This window comes from Anguilla anguilla, chromosome 18 (assembly GCF_013347855.1).
Source record: "Anguilla anguilla isolate fAngAng1 chromosome 18, fAngAng1.pri, whole genome shotgun sequence".
NCBI classification, from domain to species: Eukaryota; Metazoa; Chordata; class Actinopteri; order Anguilliformes; family Anguillidae; genus Anguilla; species Anguilla anguilla.
In genome coordinates, this window is record NC_049218.1 from 29,637,592 (window position 1) to 29,660,550 (window position 22,959).

Genomic DNA, 22,959 nt, shown 5'->3' on the forward strand with positions numbered 1-22,959 from the left:
GACCTATTTGAACCACCGCCATGAAAACACGCAGAACCAGCTTTTGATGATTTTAAATGATTAATATGCATGAAAACATAAATAAGGTTCATCCATTAGTCGTGATTTCATTGTTCTTAATTCCATTTCTGAAAGTGCGCACTCAACATGGAATCATTTTAGTGATTTAAAATTTAAAAAAATGCTTTTAAGTTAATCGAGCTTTGATCTAGTCTGTCATAACAAATGTTATATAATGCAACCCGGTCACTTTCTCATTGCAAATATTATTTCAGTGAAGCGTACTGAGGTAGTGCAATGCAAACAACGCTGATGCAAAAAAATGCTGAAAAAAAGGGAAAAAAGCTGTGAGCTGTGCATAATTTGGCGAGTCTGTTGATTGTGGAAAAGCAATCTGAAAAGTTTTACGGTTAAAGGCAAGCTGTGCTCCTCAGCTGTTTCTCGGTCACAGACGGTTCTCGGAGGTGAAACAGGGACATCCTCCCTTCCTCCAACTCTTTCCTCACTCATTTGAGCCTGGAGAACAATCTCTCCTCCTGCCTTCAGAACGCAATATTGCCTTCCCTTTTTTTCTCCTCTTCTTTTTTTATCCGGTCCATCTTTCACGCACGTCTCCGACACACCGACTGTCCCTGCTCCCCACACCCCTCTTTCTCCCAGTAAACAGCAGCTACAGAACAGATCATCATTTCTTTAAAAGAAGTTTAATTATGCACACAGAGCTCTTAAGCTATTTCTGAGGTTTTATCTCGAATGGCTTAATTAGGGCATATGCAATTTAAGCAAAATTCAACAAATAAACAAACAAACAGACAAATAAATAAATATTGGTAGTGGCAATAAATTTCAGGAAATTGCACAATTGCCCATATAAAAATGTCAGAAGTATGTGATCTAATCAATCAAGCAAGTGTGATAAATGGGGTTGTGTTCATTTCTCTCGGTGTTTGGCAGGTATCGGAAAGTGGTGTCCAATAACTGCACTAAAGGGGTGCAGGACCTGTTCGCAGCCCGGCGACAGAGCTGTCCCAACCGCCCCCCCAGGGGGCTCCAGCTGGTGACGAGTGACGGGCGGCTGTCAGCGGCGCTCGGCAACAACGTCACCTTCTTCGTGCAGCTCGAGGACGTGAGTGAGCCGCTCGCTCGTATCGCCTTCGGCCGAAAGATCGCTCGGCTATTTATTCATTTCCCCCCCCCCTCCAGAGTACGACATTCACAATCTTGTTTTGATTTTCTGGCTCGGTTGAGTACGCGCGGAAGAGAGATGAAAATATTTGATTTAATTGCATTTTGTGGAGTGGCGCTTATTGACCGGTGGTACTGTGCGTTTAATAACCTGAAAGCGAAGCTTAGGGCCACCACTTTGCAGTGGGTCTCAGTGCAAGCTTTCAGTCTCCGTTTTTTCAAGGCCTCCTGCAATTAGCCTGAGAAGTATGGCTGGAGTTTAAAGTAAATCAAATAAATCTGTAGCGAAGTCCAAAAAGCCAATGCCCATTTGCAAATGGAACTCATCGAACGTGTACGGCTGACCGTGGCATGGCTGAAGCTGATGACTGAATGCGGGGACGTGGGAAGATGTTTTGAGCAGGGGGTGCTGCTGACGGAAATGCTCATTTTTGACGTCACCAGTCAAATACTAGTTTCTCTAATTGTACATGTTGGACTATCAAGGGTTTGAAACTAGATACATTTTCTATTACATTTTTACTTCATACATGACTTCATGATCACATAACTTTGCAAAACACAGATTTATACTACATTAAGTTTGCATAAATGCAATACATATTGCTCCTTCACAATATGTGCATCCATCCATTGTCTAAACCACTTATTCCTGGTCAGGGTCACAGGGGATGCTGGAGCCTATCCCAGCGTGCATTGGGCGAGAGGCAGGAATACACCCTGGACAGATCGCCAGTCCATCACATAGCACACACACCATTGACTCACACACTCATACCTGGGGGCACTCATACCTACAGTTAGCCTAACCTGCATGTCTTTTAAACTGGGAGGAAACTGGAGTACCTGGAGGAAAGACACAGGGAGAACAGGCAAACCGCACACAGAAACATCCTGGCTGGGATTTGAACCAAGGACCTTCTTGCTGTGAGGCAGCAAGTCCATGCAAATCCATGCAAGTACAGTGCTATGCATGTTTGGACTTGCAAATAATATACCACTGCACCTTGCATGCAGTGTAAGAACAGACTGGGTCGTGAAAATTATGAACGAAACAAAAACACTTCATCTTCTCACAAACATGGCATGACTTCACAACACTGAAACTACATACATGGTCTTTTAAGCCATTCCACAGGCTCAGTAATTCACGAGTCTATCATCTACTGGTGTAACTGAAAAGATAGCTTGGCATAAAGGGAACTATATAGGTATGTAGCTATAAATGCCTGCTCTCGGTTGGCTTATCTTACTCTAAATTATTCTGCCACAATCATTTTGTTTGTACAGACACCACTGCATGTGAATTTGATGACCAGTTGCACAGCAATGCACTAATAACATCTGTTGCCTCTCAGGTTACCACACATACAAATATGCACACAGAGTCTGGGTTACTGTCATTGCCATGCTGACATCTGCCACTCGATAAATACTGGGCCTGTATGTTTTTACAGCGCATCGCGTAGTAGCCAAGTCAATCTCTACACCACAAAACATTGCCAATGAAGCGGATTCAGCGTGGCGGCAATGTCATGAATATCCAAATGTTTTCCTTCCCTCAGAAGGCCCCCAGTGCGGCCTTGCTTATCTAACGAGGGGTTTAATGTTCAATCTGTCAGCCATGTCACTGTCTGTGGCCATGTGAGACGACCAGGTGTGCTAATCTTCTTCGAGTTGTTAAGTTCCGCAGCCCAGATTTTTAGCCGACGAAGGGTAGAGTAAACATCTCTCTGCTGAGGCGACGAATGACCGGGACAAGTTCCGCTAATTTATCCACTTCTTTGAACGGTCCGATAGATAGCAGGGCGCCAACTGGTGTTTTACTGAGTGTAGCTAACACTCATGTTGAATCAGGGTGCAGATTCAAAACCTTATATTAAACACTTGTAGTCGCTTTTTGCTGCCAAAAAAAGAGATGCATTTTCTAATTTTTGTAATGAGGCGGGATTTACAGTGACTGCTGCTGATCACTCATAGGCTGCTTCCAAAATATATAATTCTGAAGTCTGTTTGCTGCCACAACTGCCTGTTAATGGTGCAGCTTCTCAGAATTCTGTATAGCTAGTTCTTTGAACGGGAGGCATTTACACACACAACAACACAATTTCTTAAAATATAAATTATTAAAAGTGACTCCAAGACTGTTTACTATTCACAAATTGGGTCACAAACTTAATTTAATTTGATTTGCTATTTTTTGAGTGTGAGTAAAAGCTAAGAATCAGAGGCTGAGAAGGTATTTTTTATATCGCAATTCTCATTATTACAGTCAGCTCCCAACCAGCAGGCGGTGCTGTGTCTATGATTGTATGCATGTGGGTCATCTTTATCTGAGATTTAAAAAAATACATAGTGAAATAAATAAAAGATTGGTTACATATCAATTTGAATTACACAGCCTGTACAGAATTTAAAAATCCTGCGCAGAATATGTATTAATTAAATGTATGCGATATTCCTGAAACCTGAACCAGCACCCCACTAGGGAGGGGTGTGATTCAGGTGTCACAGAATCCGGCAGACATATTAGACGCTCCACACAGTTCTGCCCTGTAATGTAACAAAGGGAGGAGCGGTGGTGGGGGCGGCTCAGCCGGCAGCCTCCGCGCTCGGCTCGTTAAAGGCAGCGGAATCCGCCCCGCCGACGCTACGCTAATGCCCAGACAGCAGGCTCCGGACACGCGCCGAGGTAAGCGCTCCCCTCTCGGGGTCCTTCCTGGGCACGGCCGTCCCATTAGCGCCTGATGACTTGAGGAACCAAGGCCTCGTTTCCTTCATCAAGGAAAGGATTCTCCCTCATGAGGGGGGAAATGACACAGCAGAGGGTGAAGGCTCCCCAAGGCCGGAGTGGCGGCGTGCATTCCAAAATATTACAGCCAGATTCGGGTCTCATTCATATTCATGAAATTTAATGCCCCTTCCTATCCCTCTGTAGCAGTGGAAAATATCTTCTTTCAGTTTATTATATATAAATTATATATTGTACTGAGCCGGTACAAGTTACTGAAGAGGCAATCTCATAAAGAAGCATAAGTATATTAGTTAAGTCTTTTTGACATGTGATTTCAGTTTGGTATCTGAGTGTCGTACCTCAGCAGTTGAACCTTGGTCTGGTGATTTTGGCGCTGTGAGGAAGGTTCCCCAATGTAAACAGCTGGACATAATTCTGCCATTAATAAAGACCGTGTATTCAGAGGCTTAGTGCCACATCTGCCACACCGCGCCAGGAGAAATGCGAGACTGATTATAAGGTGTTCATTGATACATAAAGGGTGACTTATTTATGGCATGGATTTATTGACATGAAATGTAATCATGTAATCGGTTGGACCTGGAACTTAAAACCAGGAAAAATGTTAATGAGATAAAGCAGTGTTTCTTAAAGGGGAACTGCACCTCATTATTCTATACGCCTATCACGGACATGTTCCCCCACCAAATGTAATTATTTATTTATTTTAACATCAGCTATTTCTAGATAGAGCAATTCCAAATCTCTGAAAGCAATATTCTCTAGCCTTCTGATGTTACTTCAACACCCAAAATGTACTGCTATACAACTTGATTTGTTGGGCGTTCCCTAGGGTGGAGAGGAGTGGTGTGGGCGAAAAAAAGATTCAGGCCATTAAATGTGAGGGAAAAGTAGAAAGCTGTGGGATCCTGAATAAAGGCACATCTATATCTGTAGTAATATTAGCCATTTGTGTGATGTGACATGTAACTACATAGCTAGCAGCGTCACACATCACATCCTAAAGAAACGTTAGCTAGCAATGTCGTTATATGTCACATCACACCCTAAAGAAACAAACAAATAAACATACAAAGTGGCATTTCGAACAAAACGGTACATAGCAAGCATAGCTTTTATGTGTGGGGAGGCGTGGGCGTGGCTACAGAGCCTGTGGTTTGGGATCAGATTGCACTGAGTGTTACTTGCTAGTCAGCTGCTGCAATGGCAAACGCTTACAGCAAAGCAAAAAGACAAGCTGACCGGGCTCGTTCTTAAACTTCACAACTTCATGAAAAAGTCATTCACTATACAAGTATATTAGCTAGCTATGATAGACCTATGGTCTGCTAATGTTACCTATTCAACTCACGATTCCGTGTTTATATCCCAATAGTAACTAAATGTCCAGGGGATATTTCAAAGAAGGATTACTGAGTTAGCTGGATAACTACAGGAGTAAAACCCAGAACTGCTCTTTTTCAGTCCAGATTTGGGAGGATTCCGAGTTTTACTCAGTGCAGTTTTATCCAGCTAACTCAATAATCATTCTTCCTGAAACAAAGAATAGAATAGCTAAATGCCAAACAAGGAAAAATACAAAATAGCTAGACCGGCACTACGGAGTGGCTACCGTACGATGTTCCCGCATGCTAGAAGGGGTGCACTCAGTGTGCAGATCGTTATAACACTGCCTAATTACTGTTACCATCTATATAGAATCATTCATGTGGCTAAAAATGCTATTTTCAATATCTCTGACCACCTCACCTCTTTGCTTGTACCGCTCGAGGGTGTGTCCTCAACGGAGGTGTGGGTGGGGCTGAGGATGATGGAGGTGTGAGTGGGGTTTACAAACACAGAGTCTACAAGGGCTGCAGAATCCCTACATAGTACAGTATACCTTTAAGCCAAGTTCATATGCAAACTGAAGCTTAATTGTGGGAACGTGAGTATCACGCAAGATTCTGTTTTGTTTCGAGAGTGAAGAAAAGTCATCTGAAGACTGAGCTTCCTTAACCAATCATTTTGTATTGAATTTAGTTCTTATGTCTTGGAGGGATTTTCTATTTACAATAAAGCTGAGTAAGAACTATGACACACATTTAAAAGCTTTGAATTTTCAATTAGGAGTCGTTTGGCTTTCTCACAAAAATAGTTGTCTTTGGATGGTTGCCTTTGACTCTGTTTGGTTCATATTTTCATTATCCGGGCGAAATAGCCTGACACGTCTCCGAGCCATCCGGAGCGATTGTACGTGTTCCCGCGCCCCGTGACGCTCGACGGCGAGCGGCGGGCTGGAGAGGAACGCTGGGATCTGTTGTGACTCTCTCCAGCTCCCGCTTCATAAAGCAGTGTCGCAGATTAATATCCCGGCTGAAATGCGGCACACCGTGCTGGCGCAGGAGAGGGGTTCCTGAGCTTGTTCAGATTAATGGGGTTTCTGAAGCAGGTTCAGCGCTGTTCTCCAGAACTCAGCGACTGTCAGTGTTAGCTGAGCTCGGGTGCCAGGTGTAGCCCCTGCTGAGGCAGCGAACCTGCTGGAGCCATCAGATCATTTGCAAGACGGCTCCTTTAAAATTTAAAAGTTAAAATTACACAACCAGTAATGTGCACACCCGTTTGCATCTGTGGTCCTTTGTTTAGGCCCAGTTCAGTTTGATTCATCTCTATTAGCATGACAAAAACAATACTTGTGTTACCAAAACATAACACAATATATAACAAATAATGTATGTAATTTTTATTATTCTAAGGAAACAAAATGCCTACATATCTACATATAATAGATGCATTCCTTCATAATGTGTCTACATTCATAGGCCCATGTATACATACAATACATGTACATAATACTTTCTACATTCCATATAGGAAAACAAGTACAATGCTATTAACAGAGAAGACATTTTCTCACATGTACACACATACTGTGTTCTTGCAGACTTGCTTAATGTTCATAATAGACCCCAATATTATTGTCTTCTGAAGTGCTACACAGGAATTTCAGTATTGTTAGCTTCATAGGTACTACATAAATTTCCATAGGTACTGCATACAGCTTCAAAATTACTACATAAAGCATTGAAAGTATGATTGCTACAGAAAAATGCATCTGTATCATAAACAAATATCATACGATTAATACACTTAAACTTGCTGTTCACAGCATAGTTACCTGTTTCACTGAACATTAATGTTTATTCTACACATCATAGGTGTAAAATATACTGAACATAATATTAGGAAAACGGGATAATGAAATTAGCTCCCCTACCCCTCGTGCCTTCCTGTACAATATCTATAGACACAATATTGAGCAGGAAATTCAATAGGAAATATCATAAAACATTTTAACTCCTCCTCGTTGGACAGAATACCCCTCCAACTGACCTTTAGTTCCATTTACTGTAGCTTAATTTGTTGACAGTATTACATGGTGAGATAGCTATAGACACCCCAAACCTGTAAAGGGTATAGTTTTAGGGGCTTTAGACTTGTGTATAACTTTATTAATATAGAGAGGTGATGCTGTCATTTAGCAAAATGAGAGAAACTATGTTTACCATGTCCAGAGCAGCACTTATTGGGGTATATTTATCATTTTTATGGGTTTAAATGACAGTACAGATAATAGATAAGTTTTGGAAAATATCTTAAGAAAGAAAACCTCCCTGTGTTTGGTAAAAGTAGATGTGATCCAGCCATCTTGTAGTTTCCTAGCAAAGGTAATCTTGGCAGAGGCATACCCCTTCTCTTCTAATGATACTGTGTGTTTGATAAAATAACTTATTTCACATCTGAGCATTTTGACTGATCTATGGTCTCTCTTGTCGTTTACAGGGGGACTCAATGAGAACCAATATCCAGCTGGATTTTGGGGACGGAATCACCGTTTCATATTCAAACCTCAGCTGGACGGTGGACGGAATCAAACACATATACAGATCTGCTGGGATATTTCAAGTGACTGCGCTCGCATTGAACAGCCTTGGTTCGGACAGTAGCACCCTCTACTTGCACATCACAAGTACGTAAATACAAGATTGGAAGTACAGCTTAAATCGTTTTCACTTCCAGGTTTTTTCCATGGTATTCAAACTCAGACTGGTCACCGTGGGTTTGAATACAGGTGTAGTTCAGGGCCTATATTCAGGAGCAGTACAGCTGACTCACTGTCTGTGCTTTTCAGCATTCTTACGGATTCTTTATGGACACAGTACGTCTGTGTCGATACAAAAACCAAAAGCAGTTATAGTTGCACATAATCTGTGCTGTATTCTGATTATTAGATTTAACTATTTAGTTTATGGAGTAAAGGTATATTGACCACACACTAAAGGGTTAAACCACTGGCTGGTTCTTACTGTAAAATGTCAAGATAGTTATGCAATGAATACCATCAATACCCAATCTTCCTGTAGTAGTCAGTATAAGAAATTATTTTCTGTTTCTTTCAAGTTAATCAAAGAAAAACGTCTTTTCAACTTTTCGGCAAAGATGCAGCAAATAAAGATATATGTGTCATGACCAACATAGACCAAGAATGATTCTGATCACTGGTAAAGATGTAAATGTGACTCAAATTTATATGCCACAGTGGCATCATGCCTGACAAAATAATTAGAGATATTTTACTCAGTGGACTATTAAATTATAATTCATGGCAGTTTGCATTAAAGGATTCCATTTGGCACATTTTACTACTCATTTCTGTCCTTGAGAATACTTTTCTTATGAGGTGTGGAGGGACTGACATCGGTATATGTGAACAGAATTTAATGAGTGGAAATTTTTTTATTTATAAAAATGATTGGCAACAAAAAAAAAAAATACGGTGAATGCATGGTTTTTATTCCCTTTCCGACACGGGTGCAGTATTGAATAAACATTTAGAATGTGCGCAGTTGAGCTTTAAAACAGCGAGGATGACCATTCTAAGCGAAGCGCCCGGACTGGTTTTGAGTCACGCTAATGCCGCATGAACGCGATTAAATAAGCTACGCGGCTTTTGGCGATTTTGAACAGCTGTTATTCCGCAGGTCCCGTGGCGCGCATCCATCTCTCCGCCCCGTTCGTGGCCGTAAGGAACACGGAAGTGAACCTCACCGCGGTGGTCTGGCCCAGCCAGCCCAGAACCGCCGCTTTCTTCTGGTGGTTCGGGAACAGCACGGAGGTGACAACTCCCCGTCAGCGTCTTACACAACTTCCCTTTCCTGTTGGATACGAACCAATTTACGTTTGTCTTGTTTTAAAATATTCCGCTTTGTACCTTATGTATGTATTTGCAGTTGTATTTACCAGGGTTTGAGTGGGAATTCGTATTCTCTGTGTTCTTAAATCCAGCCAATAATAACCCTGGAGGGAAGCATCCCATACACTTTTGCTAATGAGGGAGTGAACACTGTCACGGTCCAAGTGTCTTCAGGGAACACCATACTTCAAGACACAAAGCAGATCACTGTCCAAGGTGAAAATCAGTCTGTTTCATATGACCAATGATTTATTTTATTTATTTATTTTTGCTAAGTCTTTCTTTCCAAAGATTTTCTCCTAGTTTTAATCAATGTAATACCTAATAATGCTACAAATTGGTAATTAATTAAAAAATATATTTTTAGTTTCAGAGTGCTTTTGTAAATGATTCTCAGATAGAATGAAAAAATAAAACCTGTTTCCCATCTTTCCACAGAATTCTTCAAATCTCTTCTTTTATCTTTCTCTCCTAATCTGGATGACTACAACCCAGACATCCCTGAGTGGAGACAGGATGTTGGCGTGGTGATCAAGAAGGCCTTGTTAAAAGTATGTCTTCAAATTTGCATTACCGCTTTTAATTTAAATTTAATTAAATTTTTATTCGGTATTGTCTAGGAGAAGGAAAGACTTGGAGCCCAAAGTTTTTTCTTGAGGAACTTGAGTTGTTTAATAAAATATCCAGCTGTATAAAGCTACACAACTTTCTCTTAATGGAGGCATGTACTGGTGAAATGAAGACATCCATCTATTGTGTAACAGCTTCATTATTCATAAGGCACATACAGCCAATGGCATGCCTCGTTAAATATTAAAACTATTAAGATATATTTGTTGGTTTTAAGAACTAACCATATTTATCATAATAACATCATTTTAATTAATCTAATGTTCAATTACCTTAAAGAGATTTATGAAAAATAAATTTCTATTGAATGCAGACCATATAACAATCTCCGTCAAGCATTACTGATGTACCCTTATAGTTGACAAAGTCACCGCACACACGTCTGGCATAAAACAGAACTGTGCTTCACACAGGTAAGGGCAGGGTTGGATGAAGCCACAGAGGAGTCTGTTGGTTTTTGTTTTAGCATGAAAATCAATTAATTTTAATTAATGGAGACCAGAGGAAGTGGGTGAGGTGGGTTGATTAATTAATTAATTGATGCTAATGAGTGCGGCTGATTGCAGTTAAGCGTTGAGAAACAGGCAGCGCTCCCTGTGATACTCTGGACTCTGCTGCATGCATCTGATTACCCAAAAAAGCATTTAAAAATCATTTTGATTTTAGTTTGCTGTCCACGGGGTGACATCAGGTTTCCTAGGCGCTTTCCCAATGCAGAGGAGTATTTTATCAATCGTAATAATCACCACAAGGGCTCTGAATTCCGGTAAACACTGTAACCCATGTCCGTGTCCCCAAGTCGTTTTTTCATACTGGGAATGAATAAAATAAAAGTTACTGAAGGGAAGAGGAGAAGAAGCAGACTGTGTCTGGCGAACATTCTGGATCAAGGCTGCTTGAAAACTTTAGATACATTTCTGGTTGTTCACATGTGCAGACACTAAAGTCATAGATCGTGACCTGTGACTGGTCACCACCTGTGCTTGAAATGGTGCTTCATGGCCGATTTTGTCTTCTCTCCTATTGGCTAGCTTTAACATTTCTCTCACACAACAACACAGCTTACCAGTTAACAAATGAATGATTTTAGGAGTTTAGGTATGAGTGTGTGAGTGAATGGTGAGTGTGCCCTGCGATAGCTTGGTGACCTGCCCAGGGTGTATCCTTGCCCCACGCAATGCATGCTGGGATAGGCTCCATCCCCCTCATAGCACTGACCAGGAATAAGCGGGTTAGAAGATGGACAGATGTGGGTGGTAGTGTTGTATAATGGGTAAGGAGCTGGATATATAACCTAAAGGTCACAGGTTTGATTCCCAGGTAAGACACTGCTGTTGTACCCTTGAGAAAGGTACTTAAACTGCATTGCTTCAGTCTATATCCAGTTGTATAAATGGATGCAGTGTAAATGCTATGCAAATAGTTCTGTAAGTTGCTCTAGATAGGAGCGTATGCTAAATTCCTGTAATGCATATTCAAGTTGCGGAAGTGTGATTTTTTTCCCCTGCGACATTCTCATCTCTGAGTGTGTGTCCTTGGAGCCGTGCTGGGCTGGAACTCATGCTGTTTCCTGTCCTGTAGGGCACTGCAGAATTCCTATCCAATATAAAAACACCTACCCCAGGAGCTGCATTTAATGATAATATATGCACTAAAGACTTTTTAACACTCGGTTCCATTTCCATACGCTATGTTATAGCAGTTTTGACCTTATATTTGAAATGGATTACTGATTGAACTGCAGGTGTAGCTATGGCTTTCTAATCTGCAGTATAAGGATTTGTTTCATAGTACGTCGGCACAATGCAGTGGATAGATTTCAGACTGACAGGCAATGGGGAATGCGAGTCCTTCACAATGGGAAGTAGATGTGTTGAAAGGGAAGCTGTAGAGACTATTTTTTCATGTCATTAACGAGTAAATTTCATGCATGAAGTTGGAGCACTTTCAGTCACCTTAAAAGCTAAGATGAACAACTGAGATATTCTTTGATTCCTGGAATATAAAGGATTCAACGATATGAAAGGTTTCAAGGACAAGTGATCCTCTTCATAATGCTACACATTTCCTGTTTAGAATTTGACAAACACTGCTACGAACTCTAAACCTTTTCTACTGGCTTATCCAGTCTGACTGTGTATTTGGGGTAGTCAAAGAGCTGAGAGCTATAAAAGAGGTTTATTTCTTCATGATATTAACACTCCACAGAAGCATGAAGAAGAAGCGCTGTGGCTAAACTATTGTGGAGCATCAGATAGTGATAAAGCTTTGAATTATATTTGATCCACATAGGAAATCATACCTACAGTATGTACATTAATGGTTAATTATTGTGGTGTGTGTGTGTGTGTGTGCCTATGTGTAAAGTACAGATCTGACGGTTTTACGTTTGACAAAATGGCAAAATGAAGCGTTACTTGAAGATGAAAAAGAGGTACTTTCTTGCAGGTTTGTGACTTCCCCAAAGAGCAGCTTCTGGTGGCTGTGTTTCCCGGGATACCAACTGCCGCTGAGCTTTTCCTGCTACCACGCAAGAACCAATCAGAAGGAAGGAAAAAGGGGGAAGAGGATCTGGTGCATGTAAGCAGCCCTCTGCAATCTAACAAAATATATATTACAGCACAGAGTTATTCAAGTTAGGCTGCCAAGAAAACAGTAACAAAATGGTAACAAGCTAATAAAAGACTGGTCTTCTAGCATTTGTGTTATTCCATGTTAAAATGTATTGAAATGGAATAATTAGTTCTTATTCAACAGCTTAATTGTATTTTTCCTAAATATCAGTACATTGATGAAAGTTAAACAATAGGTGTCATTAAAAACTTTACCCTGACATGAAAATCTTTGAGTTAAATCACTTTCAGGAAACCTGGTATAATATAGACTCTGTGACGTTTCCAGACCTAAAGCCTTCCTTTTTCTACAGATTTCAGAGATCCTTGTCACTGCCCTGAGCCAGAACCTGGTTGAGTTTGAGCTGAAACCTGGCGCTCGAGTCATTGTTTATATCACACAGCTAACCTTGGGTAAGGCACACGTTCTTCCTGCTGGCTTCTGTATTTAGTTTTGGAAATATTCTTTACCTTTTGTGAACGGTTGACACTGGAAACAGGACGCACATGATACATAATGGGTGACACTGCCGACCGTTTCAACCAACCACGTCAAGGCCACCTACGGCCATGACTCCCCTGAGGAACAGGACTCAGCCTGAAGGGCTTCAGTAGGCCGGGGACCTCACACCTCATGATGTCCTCTTAAGACCCAATTCATTTTTGTCCCCTGTAGGGGACATGAGTCTCTGGTCTAACACTAATCTCAAGAACCATATAGTCTACTGTGCTGAAACCTGCACTACAGTGGTCTTTCAACAAAAAATAAAAAAAACGATATTTTGAAAAAATACTTTCACTGCAGAAAGTTTTTGTCACCCAAGGTACTTGTATTATGTCAAAAAATTACGGAAATTACGGAATCTTTCTATGTAAGAGAAACTTGCTTTAAATGGTTGGGTACAGTTCAGAACAGTCCCCAGCATATGGCTGTAAACTGAATCTTTCTTACTGTTGTATGCTGTTCCCATTTCCCTAGCTTTCATCATACACCCACACCCTAAATATGACAATATTTAATAGTGCGATTCAAGCGCAACATAATTGTGATAAGGTATGATTTCATTCATAAATTGTTCTGCTGTAATTTTTTGCTTCTCATAAAATAAAGGAATCGCTATATTTGGCTGACATCAGAGTGTGCACATTCTTGCATTTAGCTGGCCATGCCATCAACTGCACATTACACACGCAGTAGTACACACACACATAAGCTGCACATTACACATGCAGTAGTACACACATAAACTGCACATTACACATGCAGTAGTACACACACGCATAAGCTGCACATTACACATGCAGTAGTACTCACACACATAAGCTGCACATTACACATGCAGTAGTACACACATAAACTGCACATTACACATGCAGTAGTACACACATAAGCTGCACATTACACATGCAGTAGTACACACATAAGCTGCACATTACACATGCAGTAGTACTCACATAAACTGCACATTACACATGCAGTAGTACACACATAAGCTGCACATTACACATGCAGTAGTACACACATAAACTGCACATTACACATGCAGTAGTACTCACACACATAAACTGCACATTACACATGCAGTAGTACACACACACATAAACTGCACATTACACATGCAGTAGTACTCACACACATAAACTGCACATTACACATGCAGTAGTACTCACATAAACTGCACATTACACATGCAGTAGTACTCACACACATAAACTGCACATTACACATGCAGTAGTACTCACATAAACTGCACATTACACACGTAGTAGTACTCACACACATAAACTGCACATTACACATGCAGTAGTACACACGTAAACTGCACGTTACACATGCATTACATTACATTTATTTGGCAGACACTTTTATCCAAAGCAACGTACAATACGTGCATGAATATTACCTCCTGTAATATTCACAACAGAAAGGAAGAAGCCTTCACAATGGAAAGCATTTAAGATGATCTGGAAAGGTCACAAGCTTCACATAGGCGGGACCACTGCAGTGTAAAAATGCAAGAAGGGACTTGCTATGATAAACCACAATGGCAATTATACTACAAAGGAAAAGATTTTCCCCATGAATCAGGGAGGCACCCTATGATGTGAATGATCCATGGAAGAAGAATACTTGAGAAATTCATTTTAATAAATATAATTATCGTAATTGTTCCAAATCATTTTAATGATTGAGCCTACAGGGAAATGTCACTGTTTTTTTCTTCTCCTTATAAAAGAAAACACCTGTACTGTTCCAGTAGTCCTGGCAGTGCCACTGCTGACTGATTGGCTGGCTGACCCGTAGGGCAGCATGCCATTGGCCGTGACAGGCCATGGGGGCATCGTTTGATTGGCTGTAAGTAGGAACAGTTTAAATTGGTTGGATCAAACAGTTTCACGGTGCCAAAGCGGCTCTTCTGGTTGATTGGGTTGTCAGCCTACAGCAAGAAGCTGTGAAAGGTACTCAGCTGGTGGATGATACAATCACACAATCGCAGCTGAGAAGGAGAAAGCGTGCTTGTCTAAATACTCCCGAACCTTCGGACAATGCTGCTCCAATAAAATTCGCCAGGCAGGAATCAGGACAGGAATCATATCTTTAAAAATCACCAATGACTCCCCCGAACCAACCATCATCAGATCTTTTTGCTTTTATGTGGCCTTATTCCCCTTGGAATCTTTGCTTTTCTGATTTTCTGGCATGTATCAGTGCATCAGTAGCTATCATACGGGTGCTGGCAGTTCCTGATAAGTGCCGCATCTCTGAATTTAGATTCCGTCCATGGCCGAGGCACTCGTGAATTACCAAGCGTAATGTGATATTCACTCCCCATCAGTAACCTTCAAACATTTTAAAGAGCTGAATCAGCGGAATGCTCCTCATTGTTTCTTTCTTTTCTTTTTTTAAGTTTTTTTTTTAGTGGACCTTGGTGGGCTATAGGGTGAGAAATGCTCCTCTGAAGAATACAGCAATAAATGCTTGGGGGGGGGGGGGGGGGGGGTGAATAAAAAAATCCACCAGTTATGATTTTGTACAGTACCCGAAAAAAAACTGAGAACTTATGCAGTTTTCCTTATTTAGAGTGCTTCAGGTGAACAGCCCTCACCTGCTGTTCTGACTTGTTCCTATCTCTCTGGCTCACAGAAAGCCAGCTTTAGAGTTACATATCTTGGTTAATGTTCTTCGGGATCTGTGATCTTGACCTTGACTGGGATGGAGCATTCAGCAGATTCAACACAGTATTAATCTCACGATACTTCAGCTCTGGCAGAAAGCAAATAAAACCTGGAGATAAAACCTTGATATCCTCAAAAAGGAAAAAAAAAGAAAATAATGCCCCGCTAACTCTTTATGTGAGCTTCTGAACCGAATGTGTCGCAGGGTAATTGAGATTCTCATGACACAGGCCATTTTTAACAGCGTAAACAGATTGAATTCTGGCTGGGGAAAGGCACCGCAATAAATATATTGCTTTCAGGAAACAAAGCATGCCATTAGATATACAATTGTGCGCGTAAATTATGCATAAAAAAAACATTTAAATGTCAGTATTTTCTCACTTTTATTGTTCTGTGAATGTCAGACCAATTGTCGCGAATGGTTTAGTGCAAAATATAATTTTACAACGTGATGATTTTTTACCCGTCATTATTTTTGCTTCACACGGTGTGCTTAACCTTTTTTTTACCAGCCCATTAAAGGATATAATAAGTCTGCCCTTGTCTGGAACCCCATCTGCTAACCTGAAAAAGGTCAACCAAGCAACTAAATCACTGTTTGTGTTGTTTATGTGTATGTTTAATTAATATGTCATTGTTAATAACAATCTTCCAGGGTTTTTTTTGTTTGTTTTTTTTGCTTTGTTTTAGAGCATGTTTAAAGATTGACTGCACAGTAATAGGGTCTGTGCTCATTATTCATTCATTCATTCAATAATTCAACCATTCATTTGTTTATGGAGGGAGGAGGGAGGGGAGGGTGCCTAGCAGGATGACTCAGAGTAATTTCGGTGAAACGCACCCTCTCTAACTGAACTGAAATGAATGTGCTGTTGCAGTGAAACACACCCTCTCTAACTGAACTGAAATGAATGTGCTGTTGTAGTGAAACGCACCCTCTCTAACTGAACTGAAATGAATGTGCTGTTGCAGTGAAACACACCCTCTCTAACTGAACTGAAATGAATGTGCTGTTGTAGTGAAACGCACACTCTCTAACTGAACTGAAATGAATGTGCTGTTGCAGTGAAACACACCCTGTCTAACAGAACTGAAATGAATGTGCTGTTGTAGTGAAACACACACTCTCTAACTGAACTGAAATGAATGTGCTGTTGCAGTGAAACACACCCTCTCTAACTGAACTGAAATGAATGTGCTGTTGCAGTGAAACACACACTCTCTAACTGAACTGAAATGAATGTGCTGTTGTAGTGAAACGCACACTCTCTAACTGAACTGAAATGAATGTGCTGTTGTCGTGAAACACACCCTCTCTAACTGAACTGAAATGAATGTGCTGTTGCAGTGGAACACACTCTCTCTAACTGAACTGAAATGAATGTGCTGTTGCAGTGAAACACACCCTCTCTAACTGAACTGAAATGAATGTGCTGTTGTAGTGAAACACACTCTCTCTAACTGAACTGAAATGAATGTGCTGTTGCAGTGAAACACACCCTCTCTAACTGAACTGAAATGAATGTGCTGTTGTAGTGAAACACTCTCTCTAACTGAACTGAAATTAATGTGCTGTTGCAGTGGAACACACTCTCTCTAACTGAACTGAAATGAATGTGCTGTTACAGTGAAACACACCCTCTCTAACTGAACTGAAATGAATGTGCTGTTGCAGTGAAACACACCCTCTCTAACTGAACTGAAATTAATGTGCTGTTGTAGTGAAACGCACCCTCTCTAACAGAACTGAAATGAATGTGCTGTTACAGTGAAACACACCCTCTCTAACTGAACTGAAATGAATGTGCTGTTGCAGTGGAACACACCCTCTCTAACTGAACGTGTGTGGTGCGCAGGCACTGAAATGAATTTGCTGTTGCCTCTGTTTTAGCCCCCCTGGTGGACTCCGCCTCCAGACAGAGCAGCTCGGCGATGCTCATGCTTTTATCCGTGGTGGCCTTGGGTTTAGCTGTCTTCTTAATTTACAAGTTCAAAAGGTACGTTCCGCATATCCCAGCATTCTTCTGTGTTCAGCATCCACTGCTGTTTCACCTCCATTTTACCTTGTCTAACTCTGCAGTTGTCCCTTGTTCTTGGATCAGTGCGTTTGGGACACTAGCCTTTGGACAAGTGCTCAATCTCTGCACTACCAGCCACATGGGGTAGTGCAGACGATCTAGTGCAGTCAGAAGAGAGATCTCATCTCCCACTGGTGATAACTGCTGACCTGTAGGCAGCTGCTAATTAATTTGGGGGTGCTTATGCAATGTTAATCCAAGACACCCTGGCCTACCCTACTCAGGAGTGCAGACAGACAGTCCTGTCCCAGTGTTATATCTCTGAGTGCACTGCACATTAAAATGTCTGACTGGATCCGCTCTGTGCCGAAGCCTGTTAATATTATCACTGCACTTGAAACAAGTTTGAAAATGATATTTGCTGTTTACTAGTATCATTACATCTGTACCTCATAATTCTGGGGAATGGGATCATGGATAATGTGGCCAATCGTGTCCCTCTTCATGGGTTTATGTTATTGCATATTAGACAGGGAATACTGTTGATATGATAAAGATATCAAACACCCAGCAATCTGACAGGAGAGGCAGAACTACCAATATTATATTTCAGCTTGTGTAATAATCTGCAAGTAAATTAAGCTTATATCAGTGTGCATGTAATTATAAAGAAAGTAATTTCTAAAGTTACTTTCATGATGAATAATATATCCAAGAGATTCCATGAATATATTCAAAGAACAACAGTTGTAAAGATAATTACTCTTACGGCAAAGTACTAGTGGAGGATACTTAATCAACTAATAAGTAGTATCTTCATGTATCTTAGTATCTTAATGACAATTTCTCATTTGCTTTTTTCAAAGAAGCCGCGAAATCATCACAGCCTAGCGCCGCATTTGTAAAAGAGGCGCGGCGAGTCATTTCGCTCGTTTTGAAACGGCGTGTTTATTTTATTCAGAAAAATACCGTGGATCAACATTTACGCCGAGGTGAACCACGAGAAGGAGCAGGAGATGATCGGCTCGGTGAGCAAGCGCGAGAGCATGCCCAAGATGGCGCTCGGAGAGTTCCCCGCCTCCAAGGAGCACATGGAGAAAGAGCGGGAGTCCCGAATGAGAGGTGAGGTGTGAGGGGCGCGAGCTTCTCCCCCCACGTGCCCCCCGCAAAGCAGTTACAGGCAGCGCTTTCAAACCTGAGTCCTGGAAATACGGTCCACATTAGGGGACTCAGAGAGGCAGGTAGACCCATCTGTAAAGACTTCATTTAGAATCAGACTTTTTTCCTGGCAAAAGAAGGAGAATTGGAATTGCATGTTTTTTTGTATGCTTGTATTGGTCGGCAGTGATGCAGTGCAGACCAGGGATGGGACCGTTTCTGTGAGTAAACGAGTACCCGCCAGCACATGCTTAAACGTTTAAGAAAAACGGTCATCGGGAAATCAGAAATCTTAAAGAATTGCCATGGTAGCCAGTGAAAGCAAACACTCATGTTGCACTTAGCCCCCACCCCCCCACCCCCATCCCAGGCTGCAACAGGCCCTTTTCATGCTGCGCGTTCAGAGGGTGGAAGCACCGCAGGCAGAGGAAGTGGAGTCTTAAGGCGCAATCAAGTCGCAAATGTCACGTATTGTTCCAACAACAAGCCAATGCATTCTTATTTAAGTTTCCACGACTTTCCATCGGATGATGGATTGCGGGCTCGCTGGGTTACAGCGATCAGAAGAGACGAGGCCGCCACGTTCCCCAGTTTGTATTAGTCATTTATGCCATTGATGTGCCATTGTGCTTAGTCAAATGGTTTTACATTTAATCTGAATGGGGGTCCTGCCACTGTCTTAAAGCAGTGTGATGCTATTTCAACAAAATAATAATAATATTAATAATATCTACTTGAAAAGTGGCACTCATCTTGTGCCATAATGGGGACGTTTATTAAATGTGAATGTGTCACAGCAGGGTTTTGTGACACTTGTTATGACAGCTGTCATAAGATAGCTCAGCGTGTCTTAACACTGGTACACATGAATATTCATTCAAAATACCATTTTGTACCATTGTCGTGACAGCAATTAAAATGCCTTATGACATTAGTTTTTGATGTGACATATCACACATCAGGCAGCATGTAGGACAGGGACAAGGTGTGAAGGCGGAGTCAGACAGCGATAGCAGAAAAAGAACGGATCTTGTTCCTGGAAGTGGCGTTTGAGTCCCAGAACATCCGCTTGCTCTGTCCGTCACTGCATTCTGGCGACAGAGTAACAAAGTCAGCTGTCCGCTGACGATACATGCACAATAGAGTTATGAAATAACATTCATATTGGAATTATTCATTGAGGGGGAGAATGCCAGACTGTCACCTGTGAAGAGAGCGCAGAGGTTAAACTAACCCCTCCTCTGTCTGTTTTTTCTCTCCAGGGGGTCTTGGGGTAGCCATAACTAACCCCCTGTCGGTATGTTTTCTCTCAGCAGGGGGTCTGGGCGTAGCCAGTGGCTGTGAAAACAGAAGAGTAATCCCGAACTGCACTAGTGTCTAAAACCAAACAGCAGCCTGCTGTCACTCTGCCTTTTTCTTTTTCCTTTTTTTATTTGGTACAAACGGAAAAGAGAAGTCACGTTAAGTATTTCCTAAGAACTCCTTTATACAGATTGCATGGGTGTTTTACAAGATCTGTGGGTTCTGCCCTGTTCCGCTTAACAAGGCTTTTTAAAGTGTATATAAATCTTTGAAAACAGAGCATAAACCACCAGAAGTGGATTGTGAATTTGTCTGTATCGATTTATTTTTTACATTTATTTTTTAAGTATAAGATGGACGTTTGTGGAGATGGATACCAAAGGATAAATCAGTGCAGTGCTATTTATTTATTTATTTATTTATTTATTTATTTATTTATTTATTTATTTATTCATTCATTCATTCATTCATTCATATAATCTGATGTGCTTTGTTGTAGGTTTTTTTGTTCGAGACATAAAGTTGTCATGCCTTCGTACATGTATTCATCACTTATTCCTTGCTCCCCCCCCAAAAAAAATAAACAAATTTTTTTTTTTTGCACTTGGACTAAAAATGCATAGTTGTGACCAAATAGCTTATATTACTTTCATGTGTCTGCTAACTGGACGAGGAGACCATGTGACAATGAATAAATTAGCTTCATTGGATAATTCCAGATGGCAGTGCCATGACGACCAATATTAACCAATAACTCACACAAGTATGTTATTTCTTCATTTTTAACATAACTACGTTCTGATCAAGTTATGTATGTTGACAGATATATGGCTTCTGGTGATGAAAATGATGATGATGATGAAAATGGTTTGACTATGTTTGAATACATTTTATGAACGTATTTGTAACAACAAATTTGGATTAGTTTATTTGAAAAAACTGTGCAGTTTAGTTGAACATATTTCTTCCCCTTAATGCCAGTCCTCAGAGTAGTCAATGCAGGAAGGCATGATGAACTATTACTGGACCATGTTTTCAGACCCTGACCACTCAATGACTGTGCTTTGATTTGAGTTTATTTTATACTTTAATTCTGCGTTCAGATTCTGTATATAAAACCATAGCTCTACTGACAGCCATAACAAACTGTGAGAAAATGTTTAAATATTCATGTCACACCTGCCCAATATTTAGTCAGTTATGTTGGTACCCTATCATTTGTTCACTTATAGCTTTAGAGTTTGCTTAGCTGTGCCTTTGTCTTCATTGTCCCGTTTGTTTTACTGTTCAAATGTAATATTCTTCACCCCAAACCAGAACACCAAGTTAGGGTCTATGGAAGTGCACATTGCACTGTAATATGTATTATTTGAGACGCCATTAATGTATAAATATGCCCTTCGTAAGATGGCCCACATTAGTCCTGCCAACAGGCCGTAAATACAAAGTGTATAATAAAAATGTGCACGGCGTTCGGTGGAAGGAACGGATTTGAGTTATAATCAGCACCAATGTTAATGGATGTAGTACTAGACTTTCTTCTCTGTCTTTACAAGATTTTCTATGTGTTTCTCTGTAAATAAGCAATCTTTTAACTTCCTACATTTATGTAAGAATGAAGGAGAAAGTGGAGCCGAGTATATTTGAGATACCGTTTTCTGGATCCGGTCTTATGAACCGCAACTGTTTGCATTCTGGGGCTGAACGTGGGGCTTCGTAATGCTGACGCTATACTGTATATATGAATGTTGTAAAGTCATCATTTGGTCAAGTTTTGTATTTGCTCAGAAAGCAAAATTATTTGAATTCTGTAGATTGATATGAAATCATTGACCGATAAAGAATTCAGTTGTTTGCCCCCTAAAAAATGTGCGCATTTTATTTATCGGTCTCACAACATTTACATGAGTAAATAAGACTCTCAAATTTTCTTTAGAGCTGACACAGTCATGTGTGCATTGGAGATTATCGCTCCATCCAAAACAATTCAAATGTATTTGCACATTATTTAAACTTTCAAAAAATAATATGCGCTATATCAGCAGTTTGATAGCTTTACTTGGCCAACAAATTAATGGCGCAGAATATTCCTATATTGAAAATGAATCTTGCAATCAAAATAAATTTCTACTATATATTTCTACAGTAATGGCAAACAACTATGTACTTTTACAGCACAAAATGTTCCAGTCATTTAAAAATCCAAATGCATGCCCTCTCATTTCATTCATCTGAATATTACTTCTGTAAAGAGACTCATTTTAAACTGTTTCAAATAAATGTATTTTTCTACATGCTCAAATGTTTATGGCTGATTTTGTCCAAGTAAATCTGAAAGTGTGACCATCGAAAATGCTGGCCTCATTACATGCACTGGGAAATATATTATATATTTATAGATCCTTTCCTATAAACTATTCACCAAAATACATGGCACATTCCTAGTTATTTTACACACAAACACACACACACACACACATACCTATACACACATACAGTATATACATACACACACATTGGATGCTCCATAATGTTTGGAACAAACACATTTTTTTCTGGATTTGGCTCTGTACTTTGTACTTTGTAAACAATTCACATGTAGATGAAGTGCATATTCTCAGCTTCCATTAAAGGATATTTAGAAAACATTTTGGTTTCACCATGTAGAAATTTCAGCACTTTGTATACATAAGCATCCCCCCCCCCCCCATTTGAGGGCACACATAGTGTTTGGTACGTATTAATGAAAGTAATCATGTTTATTACTTTGTTGCATATTCTTTGAATGCAATGACTGCTTGAAATCTGTGACCCATAGACATCACCAGGTGCTGAGTATCTTTTCTGGTGATGCTCTGCCAGGCCTGTACTGCACTCATCTTCAGC

At 40.5% G+C, this 22,959-nt stretch overlaps 1 protein-coding gene across 2 annotated transcripts in view; it reads left to right on the top strand.

Annotated features, from left to right (window-relative positions):
- LOC118217637 (VPS10 domain-containing receptor SorCS3-like) overlaps positions 1-22,375 on the top strand; it is a 133,930-nt gene extending 111,555 nt beyond the window's left edge. Inside the window, exons 18-27 of one of the 2 annotated variants that reach the window (XM_035399560.1) lie at positions 955-1,126; positions 7,763-7,949; positions 8,962-9,095; positions 9,266-9,389; positions 9,612-9,724; positions 12,252-12,383; positions 12,730-12,829; positions 17,487-17,592; positions 18,575-18,735; positions 20,085-22,375. In XM_035399560.1, coding sequence (XP_035255451.1) covers positions 955-1,126; positions 7,763-7,949; positions 8,962-9,095; positions 9,266-9,389; positions 9,612-9,724; positions 12,252-12,383; positions 12,730-12,829; positions 17,487-17,592; positions 18,575-18,735; positions 20,085-20,152 — 1,297 coding nt within the window. In that variant the 3' untranslated portion in view covers positions 20,153-22,375. The remainder of the gene's footprint in view (positions 1-954; positions 1,127-7,762; positions 7,950-8,961; positions 9,096-9,265; positions 9,390-9,611; positions 9,725-12,251; positions 12,384-12,729; positions 12,830-17,486; positions 17,593-18,574; positions 18,736-20,084) is intronic. The other variant, XM_035399561.1, reaches the window with a different exon arrangement.
- The last annotated feature ends 584 nt before the right edge of the window (positions 22,376-22,959 follow it).